This window comes from Hemitrygon akajei, chromosome 16 (assembly GCF_048418815.1).
Source record: "Hemitrygon akajei chromosome 16, sHemAka1.3, whole genome shotgun sequence".
Classification (NCBI taxonomy): domain Eukaryota; kingdom Metazoa; phylum Chordata; class Chondrichthyes; order Myliobatiformes; family Dasyatidae; genus Hemitrygon; species Hemitrygon akajei.
Window position 1 is genome coordinate 90384446 of NC_133139.1, and position 16865 is coordinate 90401310.

Here is a 16865-nt window from a genome sequence, read left to right on the forward strand (position 1 = left end):
GCTCCTATAGCAAGAAAATAAATGCCCTTAAAGAAAACCCACCAGATATGAACTATGGACTAGATCTCCTGGAGGACAGGTCAACCAGGGATCCAACTATGGAACCATTATGGAGACCAATACAGGAAGCAGTGCAGGAGGCTTCAATGTCAAAGTGAAAGTGGGCTGAATGGCTGATTTATGTCTTACCATTGATGAGGAAGAAGAAAGCTCCAGTTTCGTTGGCTACAGCTCGAGCAACAAGTGTCTTCCCAGTTCCTGGAGGGCCATAGAGCAGGATTCCCCTTGGTGGCTGTGGACAGATTGGACCAAGGCATTGAGAGGTCATGAGGGTGCATTAACAGTGGTTCACATGACTCTATGCCTCTCAGATGTACAGAATACCCCCACTGGTATTTACATCTACCCACCCTCCAACCCACTACCAGTACCACAGCCACACAAACAAGGCCACAGGAAGCCATTCAACCCTTCCAGATTTTCTTGTTGTGTGAGAGGAGGACTAACAGTCAGATGTAAATCCTTTGCATCTCTCCATCTGGGTTTGTTTCCAGCAAAACCCCAGAGGACAGAAACCACTAGTAAGATTGAAAGACATAGCAGCAGAATCAGGCCATTTGACCCATCAGGTCTGCTCTGCATTTTGGTCGTGGCTGATTTATTTTCCTTTATTGTCTTTCTCAACCCCATTCTCCTACCTTCTCCATTTAACCTTTGTCACCCTTACTGATCAAGTGCCTATCAATCTCCGCTTTGAATATATCTAACGACTTAGCTTCCATAGCCGTCTGTAGTAATGAATTCTATAGATTCAGCAGCTAAAGAAATTCCTCCTCAATTCTATTCCAAAATCGCGTTCTTCTACTCTGAAGCTGTGCCCAGAACTCCTAGACACTCCCACTATAGAAAATATACTCTATATATCTAACCTATCTAGGCCTTTCAATATTCAATAGATTTCAATGAGATTCCTCACATTCTTTGAAACTCCAGTGAGTACAGGGTACAGGCCCAGAGACAACAAACACTCCTCATACAATAACACTTTCATTCCCAGGATCATTCCTGGCAACATAAAGACTACAGAACCTGAACTGTTGCCAGACTACATCCAGGATATGAGGAGTTCCCTCACAGCCTTGGAGTGGAGTGGGAAGAATTTCACATGAACATTAAATTCAGACTGCTTGAAGTGTTGACAATGTGGTTCTTGACCAAACCATATTCCTTGTTGTCAGTTTGCCCCCTTGATTTCCTTCCTAATTTCTGAATTCCATCTTTCTCTGCATTTCACCCTGTGCCTTAACTCTATCTCTCATCTCCTCTTTCTCTGCAATTCCTCCCTATGAGGGGATTTCTTCCCGTTCTCTGGAATTCCTTTCTGTGCTCTCACTTATCCTGGCTTTGGTGACTGTGAGAATTCGGTGAGTTGTCAAAAAGAGTCAGTCTGGTCCCCATCTCACTCTGACGGTGACCTTCTTCACAGTGACAATCCCAGCCCTTCTGCCTGAAATTCTTTGTCACTGGGCTGCTCTGCTCCCTCAAGGTCCCACAGACAGTAGCCTGGGCAAAGTCAGCCACTGGGTAAGGGACCTGAGGATTTATGCCACGGCTTACTTCTATCCCAATGCCCAAGTCTGTTCCACTAATCTATCTTGTCTGATTTAATTTCCCCCTCAACTGCATTCTCCTGCCTTCTCCTCATAACCTTTGACACCTTTATTAATCAAATTGTGGGTTATATCTATCCTTTGGGATGCCAAAGTTGAGTTTATAGTCACTTACACAAGTACAGTACACACAGGTGAAGAGGGAAATTACTTGCTGCAGCCTTGCAGGCATATATCAACACACGACACACACACAAATTGCTGGAGGACCTCAGCAGGTCAGGCTGCATCTACGGAGAGGAATAAAGAGTTGATGTTTCAGGCCAAGATTCTACACGGAAGGATGAAAGCCCGAAACATCGACTCTATTTCTCTCCAACAATGCTGCCTGGCCTGCAGAGTTCCTCCAGCATTTTGTGTGCATTATTCTGCATTTCCAATGTTTGTTTAGCATCATATAATCAGCATTCACAGGGACAAACAAATTATATACTATCTTTACAAAAAAGAACTCAATTAGGACAAAAACAGCCAATTTCAGTGCAGAATTTAGCGATCCAATGGGCACTGAGTTTCTATAATGAGGTAATAATTAGGGTTGTCCCATTTGGTTCAAGAACGGCAGTAATTCTTCAACCTGGCAATGTGGTACTGTGGACAGCATGCTAGCTAGTTGCATCACTGTCTGGGGGGAGACGAGCTGGCTACTGTACAGGATCAAAGTTAGCTGCAGAGAGCTGTAAACTCATTTAGTTCCATCATGGGCACCTGCTCAGCAGTATCCAGGACATCATCAAGGAACGATGTCTCAAAAGGTGGTGGTCATCATGAAGGACCCCATCACCCAGGTCAAGCCCTGTTCTCAGTGCACCATCAGGAAGGAGGTACTGAAGCCTGAAGGCACACACTCAATGCAATGATCAGGAATCCCTCACCGTCATCACTAAAGGAGTCAAAAACTAGAGACTATATGCTTAAGTTGAAAGAGGGGATATTTAGAAAGGATCTGAGGGGCAACTTCTTCATTTGGAGGGTGGTCTGTACATGGATCAAGCTGGCAAAGGAAGGCAGTTATAATAATAACATTTAAGTGGACAGGTACACGGATAGGGAAGGGTCAGAGGGATATGGGCAAACGTGGGCAAATGGGACCAGATGACATTGGAATTTTAGATGCCAAAGGGACTATTTCTCTGTCCATTGAACAAATTTCCTTCTCCAACCCCCTATCCAACTTCTTCTATTACCCACTCTGACCTATTACTTCTTCTCACGTGCCTATTACGCTCCCCAGGTCCCCTCCTCCTTTGCTTTTTCCTCTAGTCCATGCTCCTCTCCTACCAGAATCTTTCTTCTTCAGCCCTTGACCTGGCTTCACCTATCACTACCTATCACTTTCCAGCTAGCTTTCCCCCCTCCCACTGCCCCCTCCATCTTTTCATTCTGTCATCTTCCCCCTTCCTTCTCAATCCTGAAGAAGGGTCACAGCCCAAAACGTCGACTGTTTACTCTTTTGCTGCCTGACCTGCTGAGTTTTTGTGTGTGTTGCTTTGGCCTGTTTCCATGCTGTGTTCAAAGAGTGCATCAGATACAGAGTACATTCTCTCTCAAAGAGTGGGTTTAGTTAACGAGCACAGCTTCTAAACACCATTTTATAAATGTTAAGCCTGGTGGGGCGAACTCTAGCCCCTCACACTTGCGACACCTACCTTGACCCCGATAGCTTTGAAGAGGGCTGGATGCCGAAGAGGCAGCTCGACCATCTCCTTGATCTGAGCCAGCTGTTTGCGGCAGCCTCCTATGTCATCATATCCAACGTCATTCAGGTTCTCCTCCTCATCCTGTTGGTGAAACAACAGCATCACCACCCAGCGTAAAACAAAGGTGAGGGCCACCTCAGGACATCCCAAGCGCCTCGCAACCTACGCAGCCGTGTTTGTTCAAATGTTGGGCTGGGCGGCGGGTTGGAGATACATCTCTACCAAAGGTTGTATAAGGGGTTCCTTCCCTCTGCTAGCCTGCAGGTCACCTTGGGCAAGGTGTTGCACCTGCTTGGCTCCCCAGATCAGGGTCACGTGAAGCCACTCGAGCAGGTGGTGGATGGTCGTATGAGCAGCCGGTGCGTATGGCAAGTCCTGGTTATACAACCACTAACGCCAGGCAGACAATTTCTATAGAGTATTGATAATGGTTGGGGGGGGGTGGGGAGGGTCACCTGTCTTGTAAAAACACTGCCGAGAAGAAGGCGATGGCAAACTACTTCCGTAGAAGAATAACCATGATCGCCCTCATCATACGACACGACACAGAACAAGCGAACAAGTCTGTTGGGAATTCAAATGCTATAGAATTATGTGACTATACCAGGGATTGATTTAAATGAGATGCCTTTGGTTTTTAATGTAAATTGCAGGCATTAATCAGAATCAGGCTTTATTATCACTGGCATATGTCATCAAATTTGTTAACTTAGCAGCAGCAGTACAATGCAATACATGATAATATAGGAGACAAAATAAATAAGTAAATCATTTGCAGTAAGTATATACATGTATGTGCTTATTAAATAGTTAAATTAAAAATAGTGCAAAAACAGAAATAAAAGTGGGGTAATGTTCATGGGTTCAATGTCCATTTAGGAATCGGATGACAGAGGGGAAGAAGCTGTTCCTGAATCGCTGAGTGTGTGCCTTCAGGCTCCTGCACCTCCTTCCTGATGGTAACAGTGAGAAAAGGGCATGCCCTGGGTGCTAAGGATTCTCAATAATGGACGTTGCCTTTCTGAAACACCGCTTCCTTGAAAATGTCTTGGATACTATGGAGGCAAGTACGCAAGATGGAGATGACTAATTTTACAACTCAGTAGCTTCTTTTGATCCTGTGCAGCAGCAACCCTTCCCCCCCAACCGGTTGGTGATGCAGTCTGTCAAAATGCTCTCCCTGGTACATCTGTAGGAGTTTTCGAGTGTCTTAGGTGTCACCAAATGTCCTCAAACACTTAATAAAATATAGCCACTGTCTTGCTTCGATATGTTGGGATCAGGTTAGATCCTCAAAGATCTTGACCCCCAGGAACTTGAAATTGCTCACTCTCTCCACTTCTGATCCCTCTATAAGGATTGGTTTGTGATCCCTTGTCCTAACCTTTCTGAAGTCCATTATTAGCTCTTTGGTCTTAATGATATTGAGTGTAAGGTTGTTGCTGCGACACCACTCAACTAGTTGGTATGTCTCATTCCTGTACACCCTTTCGTCTCCATCCGAGATTCTGCCAACTATAGTTGTATTTCAGAATATAGTTGGCATCTGAGGTGTGCCTAGCCACACATAGAGAGAGTAGAGCAGTAGGCTAAGTACACACCCCTGAGGTGCACCAGTGTTGATCGTCAGCGAGGAACAGTTATTAATACCAATCCGCACAGATTGTGGTCTTCCAGTTAGGAAGTTGAGGATCCAATTGCAGAGGTACAGAGACTCAGGTTCTGTAGATTATCGATCAGGACTATAGGAATGATGCTGTTAAAAGCTGAGCCATAGTCAACAACAGCATGCTGACATAGGTGTTTGTATTGTCCAGGTCGTCTAAGGCTGTGTGAAGAGCCATTGAGACGGTGTCTGCTGTAAACCTATTGTGGCAACAGGCAAATTGCAATGGGTCCAGGTCCTGGCTGAGGCAGGAGTTGTTTCTAGTCATGACCAACCTCTCAAAGCATTTCATCACCGTAGATGTGAGTGCTGCTGGACGACTGTCATTAAGGTAGCTCACACTACCTACTCTTTTTGGGAACTGCTATAATTGTTGCCCTTTTGAAGCAGGTGGCAACTTCCAATCGTAGCAGTGAAAGGTGGAAAATGTCCTTGAATACTCCCGCCAGTTGGGTGGCAAAAGTTTTGAGAGCCTTCCCAGGTACTCCATGGAGGCCTGCCACCTTATGAAGGTTCACCCTCGTGAAAGACAGCCTGGCATTGGCCTCCAGACAGAGATCACAGGGCCACCAGGTGCAACAGGGATCTTCACAGCTGTCCTCATATTCTCCTTTCAAAGCAGGCACACCCTGCATTACGAGCGTCTGGTAGTGAAGCATCACTGCCCTTCATGCTATTAGGTTTCGTTTTGCAGGATGTAATGTCCTGCAAACCCTGCCAGAGTTGACGTGCATCCAATGTTGCCTCCAACCTTGCTCAGAATTGTTTCTTCACTCTTGAAATAGCCCTCCACAAGTCATCTCTGGTTTTCAGCCACAGGCCTGAGTCGCCAGATATTAATGCCACAGATCTAGCCCTCAACAGATGACGAACCTCCAGGTCCATCCATGGCTTGTGATTGAAATAAGCTGCAGAGAGTTGTAAACTTAGTCAGCTCCATCATGAGCACTAGCCTCCGAGTATCCAGGACAGCTTCGAGGAGCAACATTTCAAAAAGATGACATCCATCATTAAAGACCCCCATCACACAGGTCATGCCTTGTTCTCATTGCCACCATCAGAAAGGAAGTACAGAAGCCTGAAGGCACACACTCAGTGATTCAGGAACAGCTTCTTCCTCTCTGCCATCCGATTTCTGAATGGACATTGAACCCATGAACAATACCACACTATTTCTTTTATTTTTATTTTTGCATTACTTATTTAACTTAACTATTATATATATATATACTCTTACTGTAATTCATGGATTTTTTGATGATTATGTATTGCATCGTACTGCTGCTGCAAGGTTAACAAATTTTATGCCATATTAAACCTGATATAAAACAGATTCTGATTTTGATTCGTTGACTGTGGTGGTCACACTCTCACCTTCTGCTTAACAGGATGGGGGAGCAGAGAAGGTGATAAGAGTGAGCGGGGTCCTTGATTATATTGGCTGCTTTGGTAAGACAGTGGGGAGCGTAGATGGAGTTAATAGAAGGGAGACTGTTAAGTGGCTGAATAATCTGTAGGAAGAGAACGGAAGCATTAACAAATGCTGCCCAATCATCTGGGTATTTCCAGTTTCCTGCAATATTTTGCTTCAAAGTGCAGCCTGACCCTTTGTTCCCTTAATGAGGGGACGCTTGCAATGATCAGGAATCCTTTGCTCTCATCACCTAGTGGCTCGGTTCCAGAGGAGTCTGTACGTTTTCCGCGCGACCGTGTGCATTTTCGCCAGGTGCTCTGGTTTCCTCCACAGTCCGAAGGCGTACTGATTGGTAGGTTAATTGGTCATTGTAAATTGTCCCGTGATTAGCTTAGGGTTAAATCAGGGCTGCAAGGGCCTACTCTGCGCTGTATCTCCATAAACAAATATTGACGTCACTTCTTCCCCATCTCAACAGAGTCAGGCTGAAGCCTCAGAACTGCAAGAGCTGGTTGGCTCAGTTAAATCTGGCCTGCAAGAGTTGACGTCACTGAAGGAGGTGACTGACTGGGGTTTGCAAGTGAGGAAATCAAAAAGCCAATTGCATAAGGAGATAATAACGAGGCCTAGTCTTGGAGCTTATTGATTATGGATAACTTCAATCCCCACACCACCAAACTGATCACTGAACACAACCTATGGACTACTTTCAAGGTCTCTACAATTCATGTGCTCAGTATTATTTAGTCACTTAATTCATTATTTAATAATAATTATTATTATTTGTCTTTATTTGTATTTGAACATTTGTCTATTTTTGCATATTGGTTGTTTGCCAGTCTTTGTGTGAGTTTTTCATTGATTCTATTGTATTTCTCTGTTTTACTGTGAATGTCTCAGGATCATATATGATGACATATCAGTACATTGATAATGAATTTTGAGGTGATTGTAAAGCCAGAAGGGTTGACCTTACCTCTCGTTTGATTGGCTCGCCCTCGCAGTGCAGGATGGTGTCTGGAGCCACAATGCAATGAGGTGCAGGGTCAGTCTCCACCACCTTGAATTCCACAGCTCGCAACCCTCCACGGACCAAGAAGATGTCTCCTGGAAAACACACAGGAACACACACACACAGACACGCATGAGGCCGTCGTTAGTCAACTACACCCGTCACAAACCCCGTCTTGGGAAGATCACAAGTCCAGTCTCCAAGTTAGTTTGAAAAAGGTGAATATATTATTCAATGCCTCAATTTCACTCCACCAACCAACGACAATGGTAGGTAGGTAGGCTTCCGTTAGTATCGATAGACCATGGATTTGCGCCTTGGAAAGTTTCCAGGGAACAAGTCTGGGCAAGGTTTTTTTTAATGGAAGACCGGCAGTTGCCCAAGCTGCGAGTCTCCCCTCTCCACGCCACCGATGTTGTCCAAGAGAAGGGCATTAGGATCCATACAGCTTGGCACCGGTGTCATCGCAGAGGAATGTGTGGTTAAGTGCCTTGCTCAAGGACACACACGCAGCCTTAGCCAAGGCTCAAACTAGCAACCTTCAGATAACTAGACGAACATCTTAACCGCTTGTCCACGCGCCAACAACAATGACCGTTCCTTTAAATCAACCGGAAAAGCACCAGAGGAACTCAGCGGCCAGGCAGCATTTATGGAGGGAGATGGTTGAGACCGTTCATCCATTTGGGGATAGTGTGTCTTCTTCATCCTTCAAATCATCCATGTTTCCACCTGAAGACCAAACACACTCACTGCTTCACTGGATGAACAAGAACTGACAAGCATCCCCGATGAAGTTGGAGGCCCAATGTCTACGAGTGTGAGAGTCCGGGGAAAGGACTGGAGGCCTGGAATTGGGTGGAATGGGAAAGCAGCTTGTTTTGCTGTGGTTGCCTTGTTTAGTTCTGATGTTGCTGCTGCTTGTGTTGTTCTGCAGAACACAGTGTGCATGTGATATTGGCACTGGAATATGTGGCAACACTTGCGGCCTGCCACCAGCACACCCTTGGTCAGCTCCATCGCGGGCACTAGCTGCCGTGGCATCCAGGACCTCTTAAAGGAGCAATACCTCAAAAAGACGACATCTATCAGTAAAGACTCCCATCACCCAGGACATACATGCCTTGTTGTCTCTGTTACTATCAGGTAGGAGGTACAGAAGCCTGATGGCACACACTCAGAGATTCAGGAACAGCTTTTTCCCCAATCCCCATCCGACTTCTCAATGGACATTGAACCCATGAACACTACCTCACTATTTAAATTTCTGTTTTTGCACTACATATTATATTTAACTATCATATATATACGCTCTTACTGTAGTACAAGTTTTACCTATATCATGTATTGCATTGTAATGCTGCTGCAAAGTCAACAAATTTCACGATGTATGCCAGTGATATTAAACCTGATTCTGAATGTGTTTAGTGGCACATTAACCCACTAACTTGCACGTCTTTGGGACGTGGGGGGAAACTGGAGTAACCAGAGGAAACCCCACATGATTACAGGGAGAACGTGCAAACTCCACAAAGACGTCACCCGAGATGTCAGGACAACTGGGTCACTGGAGCTGTCAGGGTACAGCTCTATAATGTTGTCCCAAGTCTGCGATTCCCCTCGTCAGTTGAGTTTTACTGGAACCTCTCTGATCCAGACCGACAGTTAGCAACGTGATGTCAAATACACCATATATTTAATCACCAGGTGTCGGTCAAACCCTGACAAGCTGCTGGTTAGCCTCCTCCTTGAACAAATGTAGTCTGTGGGGTGAAGGTTATCCCACAGTACTGCAGGGTAGGGATTTAGACCTAGAGATGTTGAATGACTGTCAATATATTTCCAGGTCAGGATGATGCGTAAACTGAAAGGGAACCTGCTGGTGACATCCTGCTACTCTTGGTCACAAAGCTTGAGGGTTTGGGAGGTGCTGTCAGATTAGCCCAGATGAGAACCTATTGAATATTCTATAAACAGTGGACACCGCAGTCACTGCGTGTCAGTGATGTAGGGAAGGTATGCTTAGGATGCTAGATAGAGTCATAGAGCAGTACAATACAGAAATAGGCCCTTCAGCCCATCTATTCCTTGCTGAACCATTACTCTGCCTAGTGCCATTGACCTGCATACCCCTCCTATCCATGTATCTGTCTAAATTTCTCTTAAATGTTGCAATCGAGCCCTCATCCACCACAACACGGAAATGAGTTCATGCTGACCTGACCTGCCTAGTCTCACCTACCTGCCCCAGGACTATAATCTCCCAAACCCTCCCATCTACGTACTGCACCTATCCAAATTTCTCTTACATGTTGAAATCGAATCTCTGCTGGCAGCTCGTTCCCCACTCACACCACCCTCTGAGTGAAGGAGTTCCCTGTTAGGTTCCCATCAAGTATTTCACCTTTCACCTGAACAACAGTTTGCTTTGTTCTGAATGGTGCCGAGATCAAACTTTGGTTAGGCCACCACACCTCGAGTACTGGGTGCAGTTACAGTCATCCCAATAAGTTGCTAAATTGGTTCATTATCATCACACATACTGAGCTACAGAGAGACAATTCTTTGTGTAACATACGATGGAGGCTTTCGAGAGGGTGCAGAAGAGGTTCACCAGGATGCTACCTGGATTGGAGAGGGTGGAAAAACTTGGATTGCTTTCTCTACAGTGTTGGAGGCTTAAGGAAGTTTATCAATTTATGAGAGGCATAGATTAGGGTGACGGTCAGAAGCTTTCCCCAAGAGTGGAAATATGAAACACTAGAGTGGTGTAGCTAAGGTCAATGCACGCAGGCTTTTTCCACTGAGGTTCAGTGAGAGTACAACTTCAGGTCATGGGTTAAGGGTGAAAGGTGAAAAGTTTAAGGGGGACATGAGGGGAAGCTTCTTCACTCAGAAGGTCATGAGAGTGTGGAATGAGCTGCCAGTGCAAGTGGTGCATGTGAGCTCAACTTCAATGTTTAAGAGAAGTTTGGATAGGCACATGGATGGGAGGGGTATGGAGGGCAATGGTCCAAGTGCAGGTCGATGGGAGTAGGCAGTTTAAATGTTTGGTATGGGCTAGATGGGCTGAAGGGCCTGTTTCTGCGCTATACTTTAAATTTTTTTTTATTGGGATGCAACACCGAATAGACCTTCCAGCCCTTCGAGCTGTGCTGCCCAGCAATCCCCAATATAACCCGAGCCTAACCACTGGACAATTAACAATGATCAATTAACCTAACAACCAGTACATCTTTGGAATGTGGGAGGAAACTGGAGCACCAGGAGGAAACCCACATGGTCACAGGGAGAGCGTACAGACTCCTGGCAGGCAATGGCAGGGATTGAACCCAGGTCACCTGCACTGTAAAGTGTTTTCATGACTCTCTAACTCTAGAAGTCATAGGAGAGTGAGGGCAAGACCTACAGGGAAAGCTTTTTGGTGTTAAACACAAAGAGCAGCAGGTACTTTGAACGTGCTGCCAGAGGTGGTGGTAGAAGAGGTGAGTTTAACGATGTTTAAGAGGCATTTAGACAGACATATGAACATGCAGGGATATAGATAATGTACACGCAGATGGAATCAGTTGAACATGGCATTAGGAAGAGCACAGACATCGTGGACTGGAGAACCTATTTGTGCTGTGCACTCTACATTGATCAAATAAGTCTGACTGAAGCCACACTCAGCTAAACTTTACAGCGCCAGCAGTCAGGGTCTGATTCTCACACTCTCTATATGTTTGTATGTTCTTGCCATCACCACGTGGGTTTCGTCTGGGTGCTCCAGTTTCCTCCCATTTTCTAAAAGATGTACCGTTAGTTAGTGAGTTGTGGGCATCAGAAGCTTGGTCCCCAGCACACTCCTCGGACTGCGTTGGTCGTTGACACAAAACGAAGAACTTCTCTGTATGTTTCGATGTACATTTGACGAATAAAGCTAAATTACTCTAGTCATGGTGCATTGGTCATACCTTTGTGCACAGGCCGATAAGCCTCCAGGAAGTAGGGCTTCAGATAGACTTCAAACAAATTTCCTGTCAGCCCTTCAATGGTGTCATCAATGGGCAGCACGTGAATCCGCTTTCCATATTTCACGTCTGGGCACGCCTGGATACTGAAGGACAAGCAGGCCACAATTAACGGGAAAAAAAGGGAAAGAAAAGTATGCTCTGACAGCCTGCAAAACACGGTTTTCACTGCCACCAAGGTCCTGTGCATACCAGGGTATTATACTTTCTGTTAACAAGAATGCAAGGGTGTATTGCTGAGGCTTTATAAGGCACTGGTGAGGCCTCAGTTGGAATATCCTGAGCACTTCGGGGCCCCTTACTAAGAAAGGAAGTGCTGACATTGGACAGGGTTCAAAGGAAGTCAACAAAATAATTCTGGGATTGAAAAGCTTATCATACGAAGAGCGTTTGATGGCTTTCGGCCTGTACTCACTGGAATTCAGAAGAACGGGTGGGGATCGCATTGAAACCTATTGAATGGTTAAAAGCCTTGACAGTAGATGTGGGGAGGATGTCTCCTATGGTGGGGGAGTCTAGGACTAAAGGAGACAGCCTGAGAACAGATGGATGTTCATTCAGCATGGAGATGAAAAGGAATTTCTTTAGCCAGTGAGCGGGAAATCTGTGGAATTCTTTGCCACAGGTAGCCGTGCAGGCCAAATCTTTATGTATTTTTAAGGCAGAGGCTGAAAGATTCTTGATTAGTCAGGGCATGAAGGGATACCGGGAGAAGGCAGGAGACTGAGGCTGAGAGGGAAATGGATCAGCCATGATGAAATGGTGGAGCAGACTCGATGGGCCAAATGGCCTAATTCTGCTCCTATATGTTATGTTCTTTTGGTTTTATTAACAGTTAAGTAATCAAGAGAGTGTACCAGAAACACAAAATATATGCTGGAGGCATCTAACACATCTCAAATAATCCGCTATGATAAAAACTATTGCATAATATCAATACTGTAGGGGCATTTAACACTGGGTTATTGGATTTACAGCATCTTCCTGCTTCCCAGTCTACCCTCAAAGTAGCACCTACACCTCACCTGCATCTGCCCTCCATTTAAAGTGCAGGTCACTCAGCTATAGGGAAGACATTGTTAGGCTTATTGCTTATACATCTATTGCCTTATCTCAGGTGTTTCATTGCCTTGGTCAGTGTTTCTAAAGGTCATCTAGTCATTCAGGCACTCTGTTATTATCTCTACTGTGCTAGGGTTAGTACCAAGGTGGGTATACAGTATGTATCTGTAGGCTGTGTGTTAATTAGAGCTTTTGGAGTTGTTCTTGGCTATTACTGGAGATTGCTTTCTTATCCTGTCTCCATACCTTGGTCACGCCACACTTGGTCATTCCTGTGTTCTGCTGCCCAGCCTCTCAAGTTGCCACCGCCTTTAACTTGCATCCCATTGAAAATGCCCACAAGTCCTGTTCACCGTGACGCCACTCCCTACTCCTGGCATACTGATAGAGTGGCACCACTATTTAAAACCGTGCTCCTTACTGTCAACGGCACAGCAACATGTGGGTAATGTTGATCCTGAAGTGCGAATCAAGGAGCAGAACAAGGATCCCTTTAGGAGTTCTAAATTTAGTTCATTAAATCAATTAATATAATGGAGACCAGAACTAACTCTGCTGAATTCTATCTCGGTCAGCTGTCTCATCAACTATTATTGTATTATTGAAAATAGGTTGCACTCTCTCGCTATAGCCTCCTCCAACTCTACACTTTCCCAAGATGTTGACGTGGATCATCGCCAAAGTTAATCATTTAAACCTGGTTCCAGCAGACAATGATGAAATTCCCTCCCTGTTTGGAACTACTTCCCTGCTTTCAAAAACTTCTCTTTTGAACTCGCTTTCAACCATGTCCCTTAGCTGGCTGACCATTGGCCCCTCCTTGGAAGAGCTTCAAGATATCCCTCAGTGTGACGGGCAAGTGCACCTCACAACATCTCCGAGTCGCACCCGTAGGTTGTTCCGAGTCACCCTGCTAATTCGGATCCGCTCCTCGCTGCAGGTATCATCTGACAGGACAATGCAAACCGTCTCCCTCCGCTTCTTCCCCTTCAGCAGGACGGTATCGCCACGGAAAAGCTGCAGCTCGTCCATCTTGACCTGCAAGAAATACCAAGCCCCAAATGAGCATGCTCAGAACAACTAGCCATCTAAAGAATAATCCATAAAAAGAAAGTTATCTCCTCTCCAGAATTACCCTGAAGTCTCCAATGTGCATTGATGTAGCAAAATATCTCAAGACCATTAGCACTGGTTAACCAGAGTGCCGATGACACTAAAACAGGTTGTGTTATTGGCAGTGAAAATCCTACAAGAGATATGGAAATGGTCCAGTCCATCACAGGTAAAGATCTCCCCACCATTGAGTACATCTACACAATGCGTTATTGCAGGAAAGCAGCATCCATCATCAGGGACCCCCATCACCCAAGACGTGCTCTCTTCTCGCTGTTGCCATCAGGAAGAAGGGACAGTAGTCTCAGGTCTTGCATCACCAGCTTCAGGAACAGTTACTAAACCTCAACCATCAGCCTCTTGAACCAAAGGTGATGACTTCACTTAACTTCACTTGCCTTCTCACTGAAATGTTCCTATAACCAATGGGCTCACTTTCAGGGACTCTTCATCTCCAGTTCTCAATATTTATTGCTTATTTATGTATTATTACTATTTCTTTCTTTTTGCATTTGCACAGTTTGCTGTCTTTTGCAAACTGGTTGAATGCCCAAGTCGGCGGCATCTTTCATGGATTCGGTTATGGATTTACTGAAAATGAATCTCAGGGTTGTATACGATGACATATGAGTACTTTGATGATGAATTTACTTTGACCTCTGAGTGTTGGTTATTGGGATTTACAGAGGGATCTTAATCAGTTGGGGAAGGTAAACGGCGGTGGCATTTTCACAGTAAATGGCAGGGTCCTGGGGAGTGTTGTGGAACAGATGGTCCCAGCAATAGAAGCACGTTGTCCTCAGAAAGTGGTATTGCAGACAGACAGAGTAAAAGTGGCTCTTGACACACTGGCCTTCGTCAGTCAGGGCACCTGAGTTGGACAAGCAACTTCAGGGATATGTAAGAGAAGTTACCTTTCAATCAGAACGATAATCGAAATTTAAAAGGCACTGCTTCACGGCAGTTTCTCTAAGTTGTGAAGCGACCAATCAGCAAGAGGGATTCATTAAAGGGCCAATAGAAATAACTCATGTGCAAGCAGACTGGCTACTCTTTTGAGTGGCTTTGGCACATCAGGCCTAGGTGAGGTAACATATGTAGTAAGTTTCTCTCTTTCTGTTCCTGTTTGTTATGGAGAATAGCTCTGGGGCCGTGTTTTATATTCTGTGTGGGACGTGGTAAGTCTGGGAGACTGGAGGTCTCCCAGATAAACACATCTGCACCAGGTGCATCGAGCTGCAACTCCTGAGAGATCATTTTAAGGAACTGGAGCTGCAGCTCGATGACCTTCAATTCCTACGGGAGAATGCGGAGGAGATAGACAGGAGCTACAGGGAGGTAGTCAACCCTAGGTTGCTGGATGACTGTCAGGAGAAGGAGGGGAAATGCACAGCCAGTAGTGCAGAGTACACCTGTGGCTGTTTCCTTCAAGAATAAGTATATAGCTTTAGATACTATTGAGGGGAAAACCTACCAGGGGGAGCCACAGTGACCAGGTCTCTGGCACTGAGTCTGGTGCTGGGGCTCAGAAAAGCAGAGGGGTGGAGAGGACTGCAGTGTTGATAGGCGAGTCCTTAGTCAGAGGAATGGCGACAAGTTTCTGTGGGCACAATAGAGACATCCCGATGGTATGTTACCTCCCTGGTGGCAGGATCAGAAACGTCTTGAATCGGATCCATCTCAGGGGTGAGGACGAGCAGCCAGATGTCTTGGCACACGTTGGCACCAATGACGTAGGTAGACAAGGTGAGGAGGTCCTGGAGAGAGATTTTAGGGAGCTAGCAAAAAGTTGGGAAAAAAAGGGACCTCCAGGGTAGTAATCTCCGGATTGCTGCCTGTGCCACGTCCCAGTGAGGGTAAGAAAAGGATGATTTGGTAAGTGAATGCGTGGCTGAGGAACTGGCGCAGGGGACAGGGGTTCAGATATATGGATCATTGTGATCTCTCCTGGCAAAGGTACGACATGTACCTGAACCCGAGGGGGTCAATATCCTTGCAAGCAGGTTGGCTAGAGTTGTTTGGGAGGGTTTAAACTAATTTGGCAGGGGATGGGAACCAGACTGATAGTGCTGAGGATGAGGTAGTTGGTTTACAAACAAAACCCATGTGTTGTGAGACTCCTAACAAGGAAAAGCTGATATAGGGCAAAATTGAAGTTAACAGGATGAGTTCAAATGTAAAAAGCAGCCAAAACTGAAAAGGGTGAATACAGGACTGAAAATGTTATATTTGAATGTGCACATTATACAGAATAAGGTAATTTATTTGTAGCACAGTTGCAGATTGGCAGGTATGATGTTGTAGGTATGACTGAATCATGGCTGAAAGAAGATTACAGCTGGGATCTTAATGTTCAAGGATACACATTGTATCAAAAGGACAGGCAGGAAGGCAAAGGGGGCTGTGTTGTTCTGTTGGTAAAAAATCAAATCAAATGATTAGAACGAGGTGACATAGGTTTGGAAAGTGTTGAAACGTTGTAGATAGAGCTAAGTAACTGCAAGGGTAAAAAGACCCTGGTGGGATTTGAATACAGAGCCCCAAACAGTAGTAAGGATATGATCTACAAATTACAATGAGAAATAGAAAATGCTTGCCAGAAGGGCGATGTTACAATAGTCATGGGGATTCTTATATGCAGATAGATTGGGAAAATCAGGTTGGTGATGGATCACAAGAAGGGGAATTTCAAAGAGATGGCTTTTTAGAACAGATCCTGGGGGAGCCCAGTAGGTGATCAGCAATTCTGGACTGGGTGTTGTGTAATTGATTAGAGAGTTTAAGGCAAAAGAACCATCAGGGTCAATTGATCATAATATGATCAAGTTCACCCTGAAAATTGAGAAGAAGAAGCTAAAGTCAGATGCATCAGTATTACAGTGGAGTAAAGGGAATTACAGAGGCGTGAGAGAGGAGTCAGCCAGAGTGGATTGGAAAAGAACACTGGCAGGGATGACGGCAGAGCAGGAATGGCTGGAATTTCTGGAAGCAATTCAGAGGGAATGGAATATATACGTCCCAAAGAGGAAGAAGTATTCTAAAGGCAAGATGACACAACCATGACTAACAAGAGAAGTCAAAGCCAACATAAAAGCCAAAGAGAGGGCATGTAATAGATCAAAGATAGTGGGAAGTTAGAGGATTGGGAAGCTTTTAAAGCAGAAAGCAACTAAAGAAGTCATTTGGAAGGTTAAAATAGAATATGAAAGTAAGTT

General features: G+C 45.2%; 1 protein-coding gene across 1 annotated transcript in view; it reads right to left on the bottom strand.

Moving 5' to 3' along the window:
• Positions 1 to 16865, bottom strand: part of LOC140740288 (transitional endoplasmic reticulum ATPase-like) — a 79342-nt gene that overhangs the window by 37852 nt on the left and 24625 nt on the right. The window contains 5 exon segments of the mRNA XM_073069426.1: positions 190 to 292; positions 3320 to 3451; positions 7427 to 7557; positions 11419 to 11561; positions 13403 to 13575. Of these exon segments, the coding sequence (XP_072925527.1) occupies positions 190 to 292; positions 3320 to 3451; positions 7427 to 7557; positions 11419 to 11561; positions 13403 to 13575 (682 nt within the window).